Source organism: Antechinus flavipes, chromosome 2, assembly GCF_016432865.1.
Source record: "Antechinus flavipes isolate AdamAnt ecotype Samford, QLD, Australia chromosome 2, AdamAnt_v2, whole genome shotgun sequence".
Taxonomy (NCBI): domain Eukaryota; kingdom Metazoa; phylum Chordata; class Mammalia; order Dasyuromorphia; family Dasyuridae; genus Antechinus; species Antechinus flavipes.
In genome coordinates, this window is record NC_067399.1 from 335,400,710 (window position 1) to 335,421,040 (window position 20,331).

Consider the following 20,331-nt stretch of genomic DNA (forward strand, 5'->3'; position numbering starts at 1 on the left):
GTATTTCTAGAAACAGCTTACTCTGAGGAGAACAATTTGTTAAATTGAATGAAACACTACATAAAATTTTCCTCTATATTTCTTTAAAGTGACATTGAAATATCACGTTCTTGCACACCAAAGCCCATTGGTTACCTGGCTAAGGAAATTGGCTTGCTCTCTGAAGAAGTGGAAGTATATGGTCACACAAAAGCCAAGGTTCTACTTTCTACCTTAGAACGCCTGAAACACCAACCTGATGGAAAATATGTGGTTGTAACAGGGTATGTTTATCCCGATATATTTTACTAAGGTGATTGGTAACCCAAAATCTAACCATAGATTTCCGCCCTCCCCCACCCCCACTTTTATTTATTATGAATTTGACAAACATGAACATAGATGAACATTTCATTGACTTTTTTTTTTGACAGAATTCTTACTCTTCCTTGTTCCTTTTTGAATTTTCCATAGTCCTCCCGTTGTAAGGAAATAGTATGAGCAAAAGAAATTCACGTAATAAACTTCATCTACACTTATCATCCATTACTTCTTTGCCAAAAGTAAAGAAATATGTTTGATAACAGACTTCTGGAGTCATGACTTTACAGTGTTCAGAGTTCTTAAAACCATCTAAGCTCCTATCCTTTATATTATCATAGTTAGTGTCAAAATTGTTCTGGTTCTGCTTATTTAGTTCAGCATTAGTTCATACAAATCTTCTCAGATTTTTTTAAACTTCTCTTGTCATTTCTTACTCAATAATATTCTGTTACACTCATGCAAAAATTTGTACAAGTCCAGTTGATAGGTCCAGCTTTGTTTCCAAAAGGATGCTCTTAAATATTTTTTGTATATTAGATATCCATCTCTTATCTCTTTGATGTATATTTCTAATAGAGTTATCATCATTGCATCAGATGATCTGCAATTTTTAATAATTCAGAATTTTAGAACTAATGAGATTGGCTCTTGCTAAGATAGTTGTCAATATTCAGCTTTGCAAAACCTTGTGTTCCAAATTTTCCTCCCTTTATCTCTTCCTCCCTTTCCAAAGACAACAAGTAATCCATTATAGGTGTACAAGAAAAATTAGATTAAAATGGGGGGAAAAAAAAGCAATCAACAGAAAAAAGGGGGTGAAGACATTCTGATCCACATTCAATCTCCATAGTTGTCTCTGGATGTGGATGGCATTTTATTGGAATTGTCTTAAATCAACACATTCTTGAGAAGAGCATCATCACATTATCTTATTGTTGCTACATATAATATTCTCCTGGTTCTACTTACTTCATTCAGTATCAGTTCACATAGGTTTTTCTGAAATCATCCTGACCATCATTTTTTATAAGTATACTGTAGTATACTATAAGCTATTATACCAACTAATGGGCATCCACTCAGTTTCCAGTTCCTTGCTATTAAAAAATGGTCTGCTATGAACATTTTTTCACATGTGGGTCCCTGTCTCTCCTTTATGATATCTTTGGGATATAGACTCAGTAGAGATACTGCAGGATCACAAGTTAGGCGCAGTTTAATAGCCCTTTGGCCATAGTACCAAATTGCTCTCCAGAATTGTTGGATCATTTCACAACTCCCACTTCCCCTCCAGTATTATCTTTTTTTTGGTCATCATAGCCAATTGAGAAATGTAAGGTGGTATCTCAGAGTTGTTGTGATTTGCATTTCTCTAATCAATCGTAATTTAGAGCATTTTTTTCATATGACTGGAAATATCTGCCCTCATTTTACAGGTGCTGAACTATCTCTAAGGAAATGAAGTGATTTGTAAGGTTAGCACTAGAGCATAGGTCTCAACTTCAGTTCAGTGCTTTTTTCCCCATTGTACTGTAGTAAGAATAACATATAAAAGTTAAGTGGGAAAATCGTGATCTTTATCTAATTTGAGGCTCAGTTTCCAGACTAACGGATAGATAAATGACCATGGTCTCTAGTCCTCACCCCAAAATTGTAGTAGCTACTTCCATGGAGAATGGAAACACACAGTAGGATATTAATTTCATTTCATAGTTTTAGGAGCTATATCAGATCCCTAAAATGAATGGAAGTGATGCCATTTCAAGCATTTCCTTCTCAGATATTTTTTGTAATTTTGGAATTATTTCATGCCACAAATTCTAGTAGGGTAGATAGAATTTGGCATGAGTTACAGTCTCTTTGTCAATGAGTGAAGTTCTCTATGCCTTTTATTCCAATCATATGACTGTATTTTTCTTTTTTGTCCCACAACAGTTACTAAAGTTTTAGCAAAAGATTGAATGAAATTCAAGTACTGTAAATAAGTTATTTTTTTTTCTTTTTTCTTTTTTTTCTTTTCCTTGTTTCATTTTTATATTGAAGAATAACCCCTACACCTTTGGGAGAAGGAAAGAGTACAACCACAATAGGGCTGGTTCAAGCTCTGGGAGCACATCTTCATCAGAATGTTTTTGCTTGTGTTCGACAACCATCTCAGGGCCCAACCTTTGGAATAAAAGGTATTCATTGATCTTTGATCTGGTGGTCACTGGGGACCTTCTCATTTCATTTGATTGGATTTTTGTTCCCTGCAGTAGAATCTTTAGATTCTGGATAGGCCAGGCATTTTCTTATAGTTTTAGAAATCCCAGTTCTTTTCTGCTCCAACTGTGCTTTGAATGAGGATTCTTATCAGATTTTAACCAGGAGCAGTTTTACTCCTTGCCTTCTGTTGTGATTTCTTCTAAGACCAAGTCAACATATTTAGAGAGTTGTTTTCTTTTTGTTTGTGCATTTCTAATATCATTATAGAAGTTCTGCTTTGTAATCTAATTAAAGAATGTTGGCATCTTAAAAGGGACCTTGGAGAACATGTACTCCAAAATACTCATTTTACAGTTGAAACTGGGGACCAAATTGATTACGGAACTGTGAATGCTTGATCTTTCAATCTAGTCTTATATAATGTTTCTCAAAATTGGTGCCATTGGGGAATATAATTCCAGTGCTAATGATCTTATTATTTTTATTTTTTTATATAAAAGACTTTTATTTTATATTTATATATTATATTGTGAAATATTAACATTCCATAAATTGAAAGCAGGCATAATCATGAATAGATTTGTCAAAATCTTTGCAAAAAATACATAATCAGGTATCTTAATTAATGATAGAATATTCATTTTTTTCAGATTTTTGCAGAGAAATTTCACTGTAGTTACTGATTAGATTATTTTGTTTTTGACCTGACTTCTAGGTGGAGCTGCAGGAGGGGGCTATTCTCAGGTTGTTCCAATGGAAGAGGTAATTTACATTTTTCTTGGTTTTCTCAAGCTGGATCTTTTTTACTTCGCAGGTTCTCTCTTTTTGTTAGTATGTGAGCAATTTGCAAAACATCCTGAAAGTAGATACTTTTTAATTTGTCAACTTGTTGGCAAACTTACTTCATTCACATGCATGGCCTTTAAGATTAAGCATGTCTTTTATTTAAACATTAATTTTTAAAAAGTTTCTAAGCTGGTGAATATTCTGGAATAGAGATTGAGAAAGAATTTATAAGTGTGAGAAGATATCAGTGCTCAGAATTTTAAAATGTTGTGACTCAAGCAAAGAGTGAGCTAGTTCATAAATATGCATGAGTTGTGCTGAAATATAACTACACAGTGAAATACTAACAACAAAACTTTATTATTCACCCATGGAACATGAAAGACAAATACACTTGAGTTGTTTAAATGGCTATATAGCTTACTCTAACTGTATCTTTTCTGGGTTCTGGATCACATTATTTAAGAAATGACCATATTTGAGAGGATTCTTTATGTGAGTAGATTATTGATTAATTTTTTATTTTCACAAGTTCTATGGAGTACTTTCTCAGTACCTAAGCCCCAATAACCTGTGTTAATTTTCTGCTGGCTTTAGCATAGTAGTTGGTTCATTTGCCACAATCTGAATATTATGAAAATGCTGGGAAGTTAGAAAACTGATATGAAAAAATATCTTTTTTTGGTAGTTCAACCTCCATCTCACTGGTGACATCCATGCTATTACTGCAGCTAATAACTTGGTTGCTGCTGCTATTGATGCCCGCATATTCCACGAACTGACACAGACAGATAAGGTACAGTAGAATATTTGGGAAATAAAACTGTTTTCCAATAAAATTAAAGATCACCTGCATTTTGAAGTATTGTTTATGTAGCTTTTGGTAGTGATGATAATAGCAATAAAATAATGTCTTCAAAAGTCCTATTTCTTTTTCTTTTTCAAGGCTCTCTTTAATCGCTTGGTGCCCTCAGTTAGTGGAGTGAGGAAGTTCTCAGATATTCAAGTCCGTAGGCTGAGGGTAAGTTTTCATTTTTTTGTGTGATTTGAAAGAATTCTATTGGAAGTAGGAAAAGGAAGTGAAGCTTCTAGTGGTCTCTTGTTGATTCAGTTTAGAACTGGAGTTATAAAGACCTCATTTTATTTAAATGGTGCTTTAGTAAGAATTAATACAGACTATTAAGGATTGCACCCACAAATTTCAAATAGCCAGATTTTAAATAAAACATTGATGATCTGTGTATAACCTAATTAAAAGGAAATTATATACACTAAGGATAATAATGCTTTTACTCTTAGAGAACCTTTGACTTTTTTCATTATTCTTATTTTGCTTTCACAACCATGTATTATGGTAGGTATTATTCAGTTTTATAAAAATAGAAACTGAGGCACAAAAAATGAAGTGTAATACCTAAGATTATGCATCAAATTATAGTTAGGACCTACACCTAGGTCTCTTAAGCCCTAGAGCTAAAAGAAATACCAGAGGCCTTCAAATCCAGATTTTCTCTCATTTTAGATAACAGGAACCCTAGTCACTCCTAAGGATAGTAAATGACCTGCACAAGATTGCACAAATAGTAAGTCCTAGAGCCACACAAGGTCTTTGAATGAATGTTCCTTCCTAATTGAGAGACTTAATAGGAATATTGATATATCAGCAGAAAAATTCATGAGGTTCCTATGTGAGAGACTAAAGATAAGTGAAATTTACTTTTTAGATATTGTGGGCCAAAAAAAAATAATGGCGTAAGTAAGCTTACTAAGAAAAGCTTGCCTAAGAAAGCTTAGTTCTTATCTGCCACAGAATTGGAGCAAAGGAGAATAAATTCTTTTTGTTTTTTGAAAACAAACAGGTATACTTCTTAGGTTCTTGTAGTTATGAGAAGGAGGCAACATATTGTGCAATAGTTATATTATTTTGTTGAAATGATCCCTGCCTCATTAAAAAACTTGGCAAAATTGCCTCCTTTCATATTATGTTCATGTTTGGCTCTTTGGATGAATGGGGTTTGTGTGTGTGCAGGTGGGAGAGGAATGTGGAGCCATGCTTTTCTAGAATGTTAAATGCCTCATAACTAAATTTTGTTTACTGAATGTTTTAGAAAAGAGTCACAAAGGAGATGAAAATGGGGGACAGGGATGAATTCTAAAGGAATAGAGGCAAATGTATAATGACCAGTAATATGAAGATTTATGGAGTTTGACCAAGAATGAAATTTTTGTTTCAAAAATAGGTTGTGTTTCTCAACTGATGTTAACAATCTGATCTAATAAGCAGAACTGATTTCCTAAAGTTCAGCATAATTCCAGTGGCTTATCTTGAAGTGATATAGAAATATTGCTTTTGTCTCTTAACTTTACTTGAAAAGTACTTATTTCCCAAGGAAAAAAAGATTTTTTTTTTTCTTCTCACTTACCCAGAGACTAGGAATTGAGAAAGATGACCCTGCCACCTTAACAGATGAAGAAATAAATAGATTCGTGAGATTGGATATAGATCCAGAAACCATAACTTGGCAAAGAGGTATCAGAATGATGGACCAGTCTGGTTTTTATTGTTTCCATTTAAGCCAAGAAAAGTGAATGTGCGCAGATTTAAGATGTTCCTTTATCTTTGTGTGAGTGGCAGCCAGCATCAACACTACTAGCCTCAAATAGCCTCTAAAGTGATAGATGTAGTCCTGTCCTTGTTAATCAGCTGTAATCAAGAAATATTTTGCTTGAATGATTAAGTATTCTTAAATTCTAAATGTTCTATATTAATTGAATGAGGGTTTCCAGGAGAAATTTCATACATGAATGTAAGATAATTGTCCACCACTTTTTGATTTTCTGTTTTAAAATGGCATATAGATTGTTTTTATAGTTCATTTAGAAAAGAAGGACTGGCAAGATGTGAGAAAGCAGAGATTTTTCTCAGTACTTAAATTTAGTATAAGCAATTTTATTTTAATTGTTGTCTCAGCTTGCCTAAGCATTTTTATCTCATTTTATTCAAATGTATTACCACAAACTATGAAATAGACTTCAAGTTGCACATCCTAGTTCCTTAGTAACTCAGTGAATGAATGCAAAATATGCCAATTATAGTAAGTTGCCTGACATCTCCATATGTCCCTAATCTTTTATGCAAAACTAGACTGCATGACCTAAAATTTTGTTTGACACATTAGCAATCAGTGTCCCTTTCCATATCCTCCTCTTTCACTTCCATATCCCATTTACATTTATCTATTGGGGAAAATTTTTCTTTTAGTCATTACTTTTTGCAAACTTAAGCCAAAATCATTGACTTATTATAGTTGGCCTGGTAACTACTTCTTGGTAATGACAATGTGATTATTTTAATGTCAGAAACAATATTGGATAGTTTTCAATTCTCCACTAGAATAACTTAGAACAGATGGCACAGTGAGTCATCAAGGAATAGTCTAAGGATTACTTTAAAAATTTTATTTCCCATTCATTTCATTTTTCTCCTTTATGTGTAATTCATACATTTTGTCCTAAATTAGAGGTATAAAGAGAAAGTGAAGATTTGAAGATATGATAGTGCTTACTAGTTCCATTGCTGACTATGTTTAATTAGGAGAATACTAAAGTTCAAAAATACAGAAAATTTCTTATTTTACCCAAATCTGACCAGATGTATTGCTAAACTCCATATCTTCATAGGATGTATTATTCAAATTATGGTCATGAGAACTCCAGCTACTTATACCCAACCAATTCATTCCATAATGCGTTCATTTTTGCCCAGTTTATGACCTGTATAACTTTTCATCATCAACAACCATTATAAATTAGCAAAATAATCTTTTACTTTGGAAAAAAAAGTTAGCTAATCTCAGTTTTTCATTAAATGTGATGTATTTGAAGGCGTGAATGGAACCCATTTTCTGTGAAATATTTAATAAAAATAATTATTTTTAAGGGGCTCTGATTTTAATTCTTGTGAGCTGAATGAAACATAATATACCACCTTCCTTAGCATTTTGATTTTGTTAATATTAAATATTTCTGATATTTTTATTCCATGTTCTATTGTGTTCTCAATAGGCCATAAATTATTGATTGAATATTATTCATTGTTTGATCATAAAGTTTAAATGGTTTCTTAGATATAACTCTTATATTTGATTTTTAAAATACTACTTTTTTTGTGTCTTCACTTTGGTAGTGTTAGATACCAACGACAGATTTCTGAGGAAAATCACAATTGGTCAATCACCTACTGAAAAAGGACACACACGAACGGTGATTTTTTTTTTTCTTTTTTTCTTAAAGTAAAAACACATATGAATTAAGTCCTCCTTCCCTTCTATTCCCTCCCCCACCTCATACCTACCCCTGTTTTAACAAATGCTTCTTTTGCCTTCTCCCTTTTAAAATGAAAGTGAGTAGGTGTGTGTGGCAGAGAGCTCTGACAGCTTTTGCATGAATTTCCATTTGCCACCTGAAAAGTTTTTCCCAGAATATTTGCGTGAAGATGGATAATCTCAAGTGAATATCTTTGCATATCAATTGGTTCTAACTAACTTATAAAAATTAGTTGTATATTCTATCAAATTAGAAAGCTTCAGAACTTTGAATTGAGTGAACACTGTCCTTCAATGAAATAGCTCCCTATGTGGGTCTCTATTTTAGCGAAGTAATAACTTCACAGATTACTAGTATGCTTCTTCCTTCTCCCTCCCAAAGTAATATAATTTTAGAATTAATACAATATTTTAAAAGAGCTAGAATAATTATTTACTCTAGGTAAGATTCACTTTATTGGTACCAGTCATTTCACTAAAAATTCCAAAACTTAATTTTCATGCAGTTGCTTATGTGGTTTTTGTTTTTGATCTTCTTTTCCATGCTGTCATCATGGTATTATTCCACCAGTAGTTCCTTTTGATAAGAATCCTCTAGAAATACAATCTCTGTTGCTTGGGCCAGAGACCTGGAGAATCATCTTGTTTTTGTTGTTGACTATTTACCTGCATGTATTGGGTTTTTTTCCCCTCCTAAATCATTATTTCTATCCTCAATAGACTCAATTTGACATTTCTGTGGCTAGTGAAATCATGGCAGTTTTGGCACTTACCAGTAGTCTGGAAGATATGAGAGAAAGACTGGGCAAGATGGTGGTTGCAAGTAGTAAGAAAGGAGAGCCAATCAGTACGGAAGATTTGGTAAGGCCCATTTTAAATTCTTAAAGTCCTAAAAGATTTTGTCTACTTTGATACATTCCATTTGTCAAATGTATTTCACTTTTTTTTCACAACACATGTTTATATTATTTCATTTATGTCCTAGTAATGACTGTAAGATAGAAACTATAGGTTGATTTGCTGCAGGTGAAGTTACTAAGCCTCAGTTCTGTTACCTGACTTGCCCGAGTTCATCATTCTAGGAAAACAAGGAATGGGATTCTCTTTCTGGATTTTAGATTCTTTTTCAGCTTTTGGTGGGTCCCATTTACTTCATCTGAGATATTTTGATAAATGATGAGAAGAAAAAAACTTTTGTTGAAAGCTAATAATTTAATTCTTAGGGATTTAGTCTTTGCCATTGACATTTTGATGGTGGCATTTGGAACTTTGGCATAAATGATTAGTAAGAAAACAGATATACTAATTAAATATTATCCTCATATTTTTGAAATCTCAGGGTTTGTGTGTTCTGTGTTTAACAATATGCTAAAGACAAATGGAAAAGTGATATATCCCTTATAAATGGTTTAAACCCAAGATAATAAAAATTACATAGAGACCAAACAGTAATAATTGAGAAATGATTATAATGGATTTAGAGAAAAGGAAGTTTTAAAACTTTTTATTTTCCCATTCTGACAAAGTGTATTAGGTTACGTAGACCAAACTAGAGTTCTGTAAATGTCTTTAGAATTGATTATTATTTTGATGGATCTATGATCTTATCAAATTTGGAATTCCCTTCAACAATATAGATTGTAACTGTCTCATCCTGAGTGATTTTTGTCTGTGTCTTCTGATAAAACCTTGACAAATGTCCCTCAGTAAGCTGTGGATCTTCCTTTAGATCCCTTATCATGACATGAGTACTAATACAGCAGCACATTGTCCATCCTTCATTGCATGACCATCCTGTCTTTTTTTTTGTCCCTACGTCTTTGTGACAGGCTTCTTTTACTCTATTACTGGTATACAGTTATTCATTAATAATTTGCTGCTCTTTATTTGAAATTTTATATCTTTGAAGACACATCTATGTTGCCATAACTTGGAGGCATATGATATCTTGGGATATTTTTTGGTATTTTAAAAAATAGAGTTGTGTTTCAGGCTGAAATTGGGTTCATTAAAAGCATAAGATCATTTCCAAAATGTAATAGAAGCCACTCTTTTTCTCTTACATAATTCAAAAATTCTTGGCCCTCTTCTTTGTCAATCATCAGGCTGTATCCAAGATACATGCGTGGACACACCAGCTCTCTGGGCTCTGTCTAGTTATAAACTGATCTCACTTTTCATGGTTGTTCCAGAAGCCAATAAACCTTTACATATTGGGAGAATAAGTTCTTCCTTTTTGGGGGAAAAAAAAGTAGGCCAATCTCAGTTTCACAATATTTAGTAAGAGATAGATATAGGTACAGGTATAAGTGAAACTGAACAATAGGTTTTCTCCACCCATTTTTTTATCTATATAATTAGGCTTTTCCTTTAAAATGATTATGGATCTTTTTTAGGAGTTCTTTGTAGTCAGCACAGTGTCACTGGTGACTGGAAAGCTTTATTACACATAAAGAATCTTTCGGTGTGAAAACTGCCCTGGATATCCTCAGCCATAACTAATCAACTAGTATTTATTAAAAGGCCCTACTGAATGCCAGACCTTGGCTAGGTACCAGAAATACAAATAGAGTAAATTAAATAGTCCTTGTTCACCAGGAATTTACATTCTAATGGAGGAGATACATATAAGTATATAAAGAATGAAAATATTTTTAATATTTTGACAAGTGTGTAAAGATTATAAAGGGCTGAAACTCTGCGTAGGTGCACTTGGACAACCGAGTACTTAAGGCTAATTACTTATTGGACAATACTGTATTAAAATATGCTTGGAAGATGGCTCTTCCAACTATTCTATGCTGGCTCAATCATTTGGTGTATACAGAGAATTGTAGGAGGGACTAGGGGGGTGGAGTAAGACAGGCCAGGAGAACTTTGGCAGTGAAGAAAGAGAGGAGAGGTAGTGGAGATCCTGTGTCCATCCCCTTCACTTCTACCCCTAAAGACTAAGAATAAAGACCAAGGACTTTTGCTTATCCTGACTCTGGCTGATTCTAAGGTATCCAGGGTGCTAACTTGGTCCTCACAATAGATTATTTAAATATTTTTGTTCGTAAATATTTATGTTATCTAAATACAAAATTGTAAAATACAAAGTAGTTTGGGAAAGGAAGGCACTAGCAATTGAGAAGATTCAAGAAAGTGATACTTGAGCTTCTTGAAGGAATACTAGGATTTTATGAGAAAGAGTTGAGGAGAGAATATATTCCAAGCATGAGGAACAGCTGGTGCAAAGGAGCTATAGGTAAGGAACAGAGAGGCCAGTTTGACGGATCACAGAGGATAGGACAGAGAGTCATGTACATCAGAGATGGAAGATAGATTTGGGTTAATGAACCTGGAAACCTGGAGGGATTTTTTTGACAGAGAAAGGAAGAGTTTGGAAAAAAGGATAATAAGCTCTGTTGTGCACATATTCCTGTAACATTTCTTCCACTTAAAATATCCAGTGGTTAGTTGGTACAGATTAAAACTTAATGGAAAGACTGGGGTTGGCAAGTCCTTGGGAGTGATTGGAAGAGATAACTACTAAATTAATTTCACTGATGTGGTCACTGGGAAATCATAGAGATAGCTATGATTAGAGGCCTTGGAAGAAGTGTGGAGGTGTTCATAGTTATAGGGGGCACAATATAGAGACAAACTAGCAAATAAGACTGGGAAGGAACAGATAAGGAAGAGGAGAGTGTCACAAAAAAAGCCCAGATGGTATCCAAAAGGAAGGAGGAAACTGGTTAAAGTGTTGCATGCAGCAGAGAGTTCAAGAAGGATGAAGATCAAGAACCTTCAGATTTGGTACCTAAGAGATCATTGGTAAGTGTAGAATGAGTAGTATCAATTGTGATAAGGTAGAAACCAGATGGCAAAAGATAGAGGAATCTGAACTTTCTCTAGGATTTGCCTGAAAATGGGAAGACAAAAAAAGGACAATATAACTTAGAGGAAATGGTAGAGCTAATAACAGTTTTATAAGGGTGAAAAAACTTTGATATATTTGAAGAGAGTAGTGAAATAACATATTTAGAGAGGAGTGGAAGATGAGGAAGAAAGGGGATGATTGAAGTTGAAATATGCTGGAGAAGTCTGGAGAAGATGGCATCAGTGACCTGTATAGAGATTAGCTTTGGCAAGAAAATGGGATGTCTATATATATATTGGTCTTTTCCAGATGCTTGTCTTGTCTCTTTCCCATCTGTTTTTTTTTTTTTTAATACATTTTTTTACTTACTCATTTTTACTAATAAATTTTTTACTTTATTTAGTTCTTCAGTGAGTGTGATATTGAATTCAAATGTGAGGGCTTCACTGGCATTTAGATCTTTCAGATTTCTTCCCCCCATCTTTGTTAATCTCCCAGTTTCATCCTTAAATACTCTCAGGATGATTTAGCAACATTGGGTCTCTCACAAGGTTTCTATAAACTTGTTTTTCCTTCTACTGCTTCTTTTAGGAGATAACACTACTTACATTCTTCCAATTCTCTTATCTAGAAGATGTTGCAAAATAGTTTGTTATGAACATTATTTTGTGATCTGACTTTTGCTTGGTTAGGAATTCTTTCCTATAACCAAAGCCATGAAAGGTAATTTCTTCTTTTCTAATATTTTGTAACTATAATTCATATGTATATTAATTTCTTAATATTGAAACCTCTTTCTCTATGCCTACCTTTGCACTGAATTAAATGAACATTAAAGTATATATTGATTTAATCTGGTGGGTCTCAGCAAATTATGTTGTGTTGCATTTTGTTTATTTTATAGATAGCTTTTATTTTTACATTACAGTAATTAAAAAGATTAAAATTCTTTCAATCCCTCTAGTTTTTATTACAGCACATGTTTGGCAGTTTTCTTTGTGGTGATCTTCCATGTTTTGAAGGGGTATTACAATCAATGACTATGACTCTTGGAGAATCCCAGAGACACTTCCATGTTGTGATTTGATATCAAAGCAGACATTTAGTAGAGAAAACAGAAATTAACTACTTTTCAAACCAATGCGAAAACAATTTCCACACCTGTAGGTATGCTTACTGATCACCCTTGCTTCCTAAGGCTCATTTCTCAAGGATAGATGGCTTTTCCAAAAGTGTACTTAAATGTTATTTTTGTCCTAGAACTTGGCTTTCTTATTAAGAGAACAAAGGTAACTTCACATATCGAGGTTAACTTTTAAAAGGTGTGATTTACTTGAACTTACTGAAATATGTTAATGTTTTTTCAAAGACAGAAGTTGCTAAAAATTCATAATTTATCTTTGTGCTTATAGGGAGTGAGTGGTGCTTTGACAGTGCTGATGAAAGATGCAGTCAAGCCCAATCTTATGCAGACGTTAGAGGTGAGCTTGGCAGTTTTTAATCATCATATGGCTTTAGCATAGAATGAACCCTGTGAGAAACAGACAAGTATTATCTATTGAGAGATTCCACTAGAGTATAGCATATTCTCCTTCCCCTCCCCCACTGCCCACTGATTTGCATGTATTTTCTGTTTTTTCAAATTTTTTACAATCCACAAAACAAAAAACAATTTGGCAAATATATATTAAGAACCAGCTTTGTGCAACAATTGTGCTAGACACTGGGGATATGAACACAAAAATGAAAAAGTCCCCTCCTTTAAGGAGTTACATTCTATTGACATCCCACATTTCTTTTTTATTAGTTTGACAGAAAATCTTGATTTAAAAAGGTAGTACTAAATAACTGCCATTGAAAGTCAGTTCTCCCTGGTTCTCATTTACAATTAGTTGGGACTTTAAATCTTTAAATAATATGTAGTCCAGTCCTTTCTTTTAAAGATTAGTGGGCAGTTCCAGAGAAATCTCATGACTTGTTCCTGGTATCCCAGCAGCAGGGATTTAAACTGGGTCAGTTGTAATCCAGTTTTTCCTCTCACAATTATGGATTAGAAGTATATCTCATTGTTATCCTCTAATTTCCATAGGGGACCCCAGTGTTTGTTCATGCTGGACCATTTGCCAATATTGCGCATGGAAATTCCTCAATTATAGCTGACAGGATTGCCCTGAAGCTTGTTGGCCCTGAAGGATTTGTAGGTAAGAGTCTGTTTAATTTTCAGAATAGAAAAGGTAAGTCACCTCACTTTTGAATTTATTATAAACTAAGCAACAGTAGGAAAAAGTTGAGTTTTCTTTTGCTTTTTTGCAGTGACTGAAGCAGGATTTGGAGCAGACATTGGAATGGAAAAGTTTTTTAACATCAAATGCCGATATTCTGGTCTCCGTCCTCATGTGGTGGTACTTGTTGCCACCATTAGAGCTCTCAAAATGCATGGAGGAGGCCCCACAGTAAGTAGTGAGACTCAGTGACATTTAATAACAATAGGACATTCTTTGAGCACTTGGTGTATACTACATAAAGAGTGTTTTGCTAATAATCACTGCAAGTGGAGCACCACCATGCTTAGCATCATTATAAAATAAAGCAGTGAGAGAACTTGTATGTTTAGATTTGGTACAAATTAAACAAGTGAGCATAGAAAAACAGCTTTGACATAAATAGAATCTTGTTTTCAGATGAATAAAAGGATAGAAATGACAAAAAAAAAAAAAAAGATTACCCTTTCATAGTACAAAGTTTCGTGTGAACAGTGATAACCAGAAAATCTCACTGACTCAATTTGGATGTCCTCAGAAGTGGTTATGATAATGGTATTTAAATCTGATTTCATACACCACTTTCCTAGAAAAGATTCCTAGGCTTATCTTGCTGAATCTTCTCTAGCTTAAGTGCTTTGGTACCCTTAATAAATTAATAAATTAGATTTACAATAAATCAGAAACTCCTCATTTATGCCCAGGCTATTCTCCTTGATTCCATTTTCTCAATAGCTGAGAGGTACCACTACCACTAGCAGACCTAAGATCCAGGTAAGGAAGAAGAAATAAGAAGGTTTAGCAAGAGAGACAGACATGCTGGGGAATGGCAGAGTAACAATCACTGAAGACATCTGTACTACAAGTTGCCTACCCCAGCTTAAAGAGAGAGTTCACAGAATTTCAGAGTTGGAAGGGACCTCAGAGACCATATAGCCCCACCCATATGTGAAAAGAGAAGACCCTCTACAATACCTAACAAGTAAGTCCCTGCAACATTGGCTTGGAAATCTCCACTGAAGGAGGAGGTCTTCTTTTAAGAGAACTTATTCATAGTTAGGAAGTTTTTCCATATATGGTTATATTTCTGCCTTCTGGGACTAACCAGAAAAAATGTTAATCCCTTCAAATACTTGAAAATGGTTGGACTTTGTACTAAAGGGCTTGGTTTTGAGTCCTTTCTCTTGCTACTTACTATTTGTGTCATCTTGGACAAATCATTCCCCCTCTCAAGGTCTTGGTTTTCTCTTCTATCATATGAAAGTTAGATTGGGTGATCTCCGTGATTGCAAATCTATGATTTTTATATCTATCTTAACTTTCTTCTTAAATAGGCTATTATGTGCAGGATTTCTAGTTCATTTTGTATGTTAGAATTCAAATTGCTTGATAGTACAACTTATTAAAGCAGTAGATTGAGGCTTTAAAAAAATTGTTCCTAAAGTCCTTCATACATGAAATTCTGCACACATGTACATGTGCACACATGTTTGTGTGTACTGTAGATGAACATTTAACTTTCATTTCTCTGGTACTTGTTTTACCTTTAAATCAATCTGTAAGTCATTGTGCTTTTTAAACATCTATTATGTGAAAGGTAACTTTTATAACAGTATTCTTATAACAGAATAAAAGTCTTCCTGCTTCAGGTTTCTCTTTATTCCAGTTCATCAATGTCTCATTGATTGTCCAAAAGACTTAAGTATGATTGCCATTGCTGCTCTTATCCCCACCCCCCATCCACATACAAGTGAAAGGAAACTTGTGATGACCGCATTAGCATCCTGGATACCTTAGAATCAGCCATTGTCAGGATAAGCAAAAGTCCTTAGTCTTTATTCTTGGTCTTTAGGGGGTAGGCTTAAATTGGATGGAAGCAGAATCTCTGCAACCTTCCTTCTTCATCTCCCACTCAGAGAGTGACCCTGGCTAGTCTTACTCTACCCCCTAGTCCCTCCTACAATTCTCTGTATACACCAATTATTGCGCCAGCATAGGATGGTGGGAAAGGCCATTCCCCAAGCACATGCCCATAGAATATTGTCCAATCGGTAGTTAGCCTCAAGTGCTCAAACCGACTTTAATGCATTTACTCAAGAGTTTCAGCTCTCTACAGAAACTATTCAGGAAACTAGTGGTTCTTTTTCACATCCAAGATGAAAAATCTTCTGGTTATAAAACCACACACAATCTAGTCTCCTCCTACCTTCTAGTGTTCATATTCCTTATGTTCTTACGTACTATATTATCTGCAATCCAGTAATACTGACTTTTTTGCTGTTTTCACATAAGATACTTCATCTTCTTGGCAGTAAGGTAATGCAGTGGATAGAACACTGGACCTGGAGTCAGGAAGACTTCTTTTGGAGTTCATATTTGACCTCAAATACATACTCGTTGTGTGATGCTAGGCAGGTTTACTTAATCTTGTTTGCCTCAGTTTTCTCATCTATGAAATGAACTGGTAGAAAAAATAGAAAACTATTCTTATTTTTGCCAAAAAAATTCCAAATGGGGTTATGTAGAGTCAGACACAAATAAAAATGACTGAATGTCAATAAAAACCCCATCTTATGACATTTTTGTTGGCTGTCCTCCATGTCTAGAATTTTCTCCTTCCTGAATTCTGTTTTTGGGTTTGTTTGAGGGTTTTTTTTTTTGGCTTCCTGGTTTACTTTGGATTCCAGCAAAAATCCTATTTTCTACAAGAAGGTTTTATTGTTCTCCTTTAACATTAGTGTTTTCCTTCTCATTATCTCCAATTTATCCTCTATGTATGTTGTTGTTTTGTTTGTATATTGTCTTTCTCATTAGACTAAAAACTTTTTGAGAGCAAGATCTGATTTTTGCCTTTCTTTGTATCCCGAGTGCTTAGCACATGGTATAGACTTAATAGATGCTTATTGACTTGTTGATTTGACAAGACAGAGTTTTAAGAGACTACAACCAGATGATTCTTTTTATATATTAAAATAATGAAAATCCAAAGAAAACAAAGTAATGATATCTTGATGGATGATGAATGTTGATAGCCATTTGTGGTATCTAGAAAATGAGGATTTTGATCATTTAGTTTGGGAATCTTAATCTTTGACTGGAGGTACCTGTAGACAAGACATCCTTCTACGATTCCATTGATTCTTGCATTTTTTAAAATTTATGTTCATTAGCATGAACACATGCTAATTTTTGGTTTAGTTCAAGCAACTGACATATTTGTATCAGTACTGGTATACATATCAAGAAATGTCTACCTCCATTTGTTTTTCTGTGTTCTCAGCTTAATATGGTTGGAAAGATAAAGAATACGTTGTTCACAGAGGAAAGCATAAACCCCTTAGAATGGAAGTCAAGGTCTCTGTGTGCCAGTAAGACCCACGATTTCCTTCTCTGATCATTCTTCCATTCCTCTTTCCACTGTAGCCCTCAATTCCACTCAGACCATATTACCTCTTAATTTATGCAGTTTTTTCCTGCCTTGAATCATATTCTTCTGTCAGTCCAAGTTTTATATAATTTTCCCTTTCTACTTTTTCTATGATAGTTTCCTTAAACTAGCCCATTGATTTCACCCTTGTGAATACAAGGTAATGTATTCTCTTGTCATTTTGTGGGATTCTTCGTGAAGATATGTCTTTGTCTTCTCAGCTAGGTTGCATGTGTTTCACAGCTTAGATCTCATCATTTACTGCCTTGTGTTCCCCGAAGTTCTACCTTGGTGCCTAAAACATAAGAGCTGCTCAGTAAATAGCTGTTGCTATCCATTTACACTTTTCCATCTCTAATTTCAGTGGCATATGTGTTCCTGCCACAATTTCTCTTTTCCTTAGATTTTCTTTTTGAATTGATGTGGCCAAAACATGAGTTATCCATTGACAGACCCCTTTGATGATTCGTCTCTCTAAACAGAGTTTTTAGGTTCATACTAGAATTCAGGGCACCACCGTATCATGGGGAAGCATTTAAAATAAGTGCCAATTAATTGTGAAAAGTAGTCAAATGTGGATTGAGAAATATGCGGTCTTGGCAGAAAGGACCTAGATTTAAAAGTTAAAATAAAGTTAATTGTGGAAAATGCTTCAATTTACTGATAGTTCATTTCTCTTTCTCTCTCTCCCTCTTTTCCCTCCCCCCATCCAGGTCACTGCAGGAATGCCTCTACCAAAGGATTACACAGAAGAGGTAATTTTGAGTTTGAATCCTAGACTGACTATATTTGGAAAAACCCCTAGATTTTAGTCCAGATGGTTCAAATTCAAACCCCAGCTTTGATACTAGATGCAGAATTATGGGCATATTGTTCTGCATTTCTGAATCTCAGTTTATCTATCTGTAAAATGGTTATAATTGCATTCTTAATTTCACAAAACACTTTGCAAGAAAGGCATAAAATACCATAAAAATGTGAATATTGGTGGTACAGTGTAAGACCCAAGTTCAAATTTGGGCTCAGATACTTACTAGCTGTGTGACTGGGCAAATCATTTAATTCTGTTTACTCTAGTTCCTCATCTATAAAATAGGAAGGAGAAGGAAATGGCAAACCCCTCCAATATCTTTGCCAAGAAAACCCCAAATAGAGTCATAGAGTTGGACATGATTGAAATGAATGAACAAGATTTGAACAGAAAATACACAAAAAAGACATGTTTTAAGAAATCCATCTATGTTCATGATTATTTCCATGTAAATTAACAAGAAATAGACTTTGCCCCAACCTTTCAAAGCACAAACCTGAATACAGTTTATATTTGTGTTATCCACTTGTCTCTTGCTTTTTTCAGAAGCAAACTGAACATTTTGCTTAGAAGTAGTTTGTTTGAGGGGGCAGAGTCTTCTGCTGTCTCAGATCTTCAATTTTTTGCATTCTAGTGAGTTTTTGCAGTCATCTTAACTACTTAACTAGTTAAGATGACTGTAAAAACTCACTAGAATGCAAAGAATTTTTGTATCCCTATTCCATTTGAAACTCAAAAAAAGTTTTGTATCCCTACTCTATTTGAAACATTGGAAATAGGCCACTGAAAATCTGTTGCAACCTTGAGTCAATCTTACTAGCTCAAATTTGCCTTTTATGATTATTTTGTAAATTTGAAGTGTAGGAGATAAATATGACTTCTTGCCTCTCCACAGATTTCTTTCCTCACTTAGAATGACCACAACCTAGCCACTTCAGTTTTTGTCTTCATTAATAAAACTGTACACTTAAACCTTCATCTTCAGTCAATCTTGGCAAACTGAGCGCTTATATATTTGGGAGAAGAAATATTCCAACCAAAAATTGACTTTTTCTTCCTTTTAAATTGTTTTTATTAATATGAACAGCACTCCTCAGAAATAGAACCAAGGTGTGTAAATTTGCCAGGTAAATTTTCTGTCAGGGTCAGGTTATATTACTATTATGCAAGTCATCCTGAGGGATCTGAGGTGGACATTCTTTTAAGAGTGAAAGTACATACAATTTCTTCAGGAATCCAAGTATTATAACTGCTCTTTTTCTGGTCTAATTTATTTATAAACGTGTGTGTGTTTGTAATGTAAGCTAGTTTTTTAAAAAATTTAAATGGTGGTAATAATTATCTATATGATTAGCTAAGTAACTGAGCCTGGAATTAGAAAGATTTGTTTTCATGAGGCAAATCTAGCCTCAAGATATTAGCTGTCTAGTCACTTAACTCTGTTATAGTTTCTACATCCATAAAATGAGCTGGGAAAGGAAAAACAAACCATTTCAGTATCTTTGCAAAGAAAACCCCAAATGGGATAATGAAGAGTCAGATACAACTGAACAACAAATAGCCATATATTCAGGAGTTTCAAGGAAGAAAGTTTGATTTTTTGCTTATAATGGACATGTTAAATTGATCCCAAAATGCTGAAACCAGTTGAAACTAAGACTAAAGGACTTTGGTTGTGACTGTTAATTTCATTGTTGGTCATCAGAGCAACTTGCTTTGTTTCTGAGATATACAATGTACATTATGTACAATGAGGCACTTTTGAAGAAGGCAGCTCTGTTGTACTTTTTTTTTGCCTTCATAAAACATTTTTCACTTTTTAACTTTTACAGAACCTGGAATTGTTGGGGAAAGGCTTTTGCAACTTGGGAAAACAAATTCAAAATGCCAGGACATTTGGTATTCCAGTAGTAGTGGCTGTCAATGCATTCAAGTAAGTACATACAAGTATGTACATTCAAGAAAGAAGTTGCAGGTAGAAGATGGTTGCCAGGTGTAGTGGCACATAACCATAATCCCAGCTACCAGGGAGGATGAGGCTAGTGATTTTCTTGAGTTCAGGAATGAGCTCTACAGTAGGCTAAGCCAATGTTCACACTAAGTTTGGCATGAACATGGTGAGCTTCTAGGAACCAGATATCATCAGGTTGCTAAAGATCAAACTAAAGATGTCAAAGCTCCTGATAATAGGATCTGGCCTGTGAATTGCCCCTGCACTTGCATCTTAGTTGACATGTGGAAACCCAGATTTAAAAAACAAAATAAAAGAAGCAAAAATCAAAGTTGCTCTGAAATGTAATTGAGTTATTTGTATGAATACAAAGTAAGACTGGTGATAAATTAACTATCTC

At 34.3% G+C, this 20,331-nt stretch overlaps 1 protein-coding gene across 1 annotated transcript in view; it reads left to right on the forward strand.

Moving 5' to 3' along the window:
- MTHFD1 (methylenetetrahydrofolate dehydrogenase, cyclohydrolase and formyltetrahydrofolate synthetase 1) overlaps nt 1–20,331 on the forward strand; it is a 77,987-nt gene that overhangs the window by 44,378 nt on the left and 13,278 nt on the right. The window contains exons 11-23 of the mRNA XM_051977808.1: nt 90–263; nt 2,347–2,483; nt 3,224–3,270; nt 3,983–4,090; nt 4,241–4,315; nt 5,722–5,824; nt 7,481–7,557; nt 8,340–8,480; nt 12,894–12,962; nt 13,571–13,682; nt 13,795–13,934; nt 17,883–17,924; nt 19,813–19,913. Of these exons, the coding sequence (XP_051833768.1) occupies nt 90–263; nt 2,347–2,483; nt 3,224–3,270; nt 3,983–4,090; nt 4,241–4,315; nt 5,722–5,824; nt 7,481–7,557; nt 8,340–8,480; nt 12,894–12,962; nt 13,571–13,682; nt 13,795–13,934; nt 17,883–17,924; nt 19,813–19,913 (1,326 nt within the window). The remainder of the gene's footprint in view (nt 1–89; nt 264–2,346; nt 2,484–3,223; nt 3,271–3,982; nt 4,091–4,240; nt 4,316–5,721; nt 5,825–7,480; nt 7,558–8,339; nt 8,481–12,893; nt 12,963–13,570; nt 13,683–13,794; nt 13,935–17,882; nt 17,925–19,812; nt 19,914–20,331) is intronic.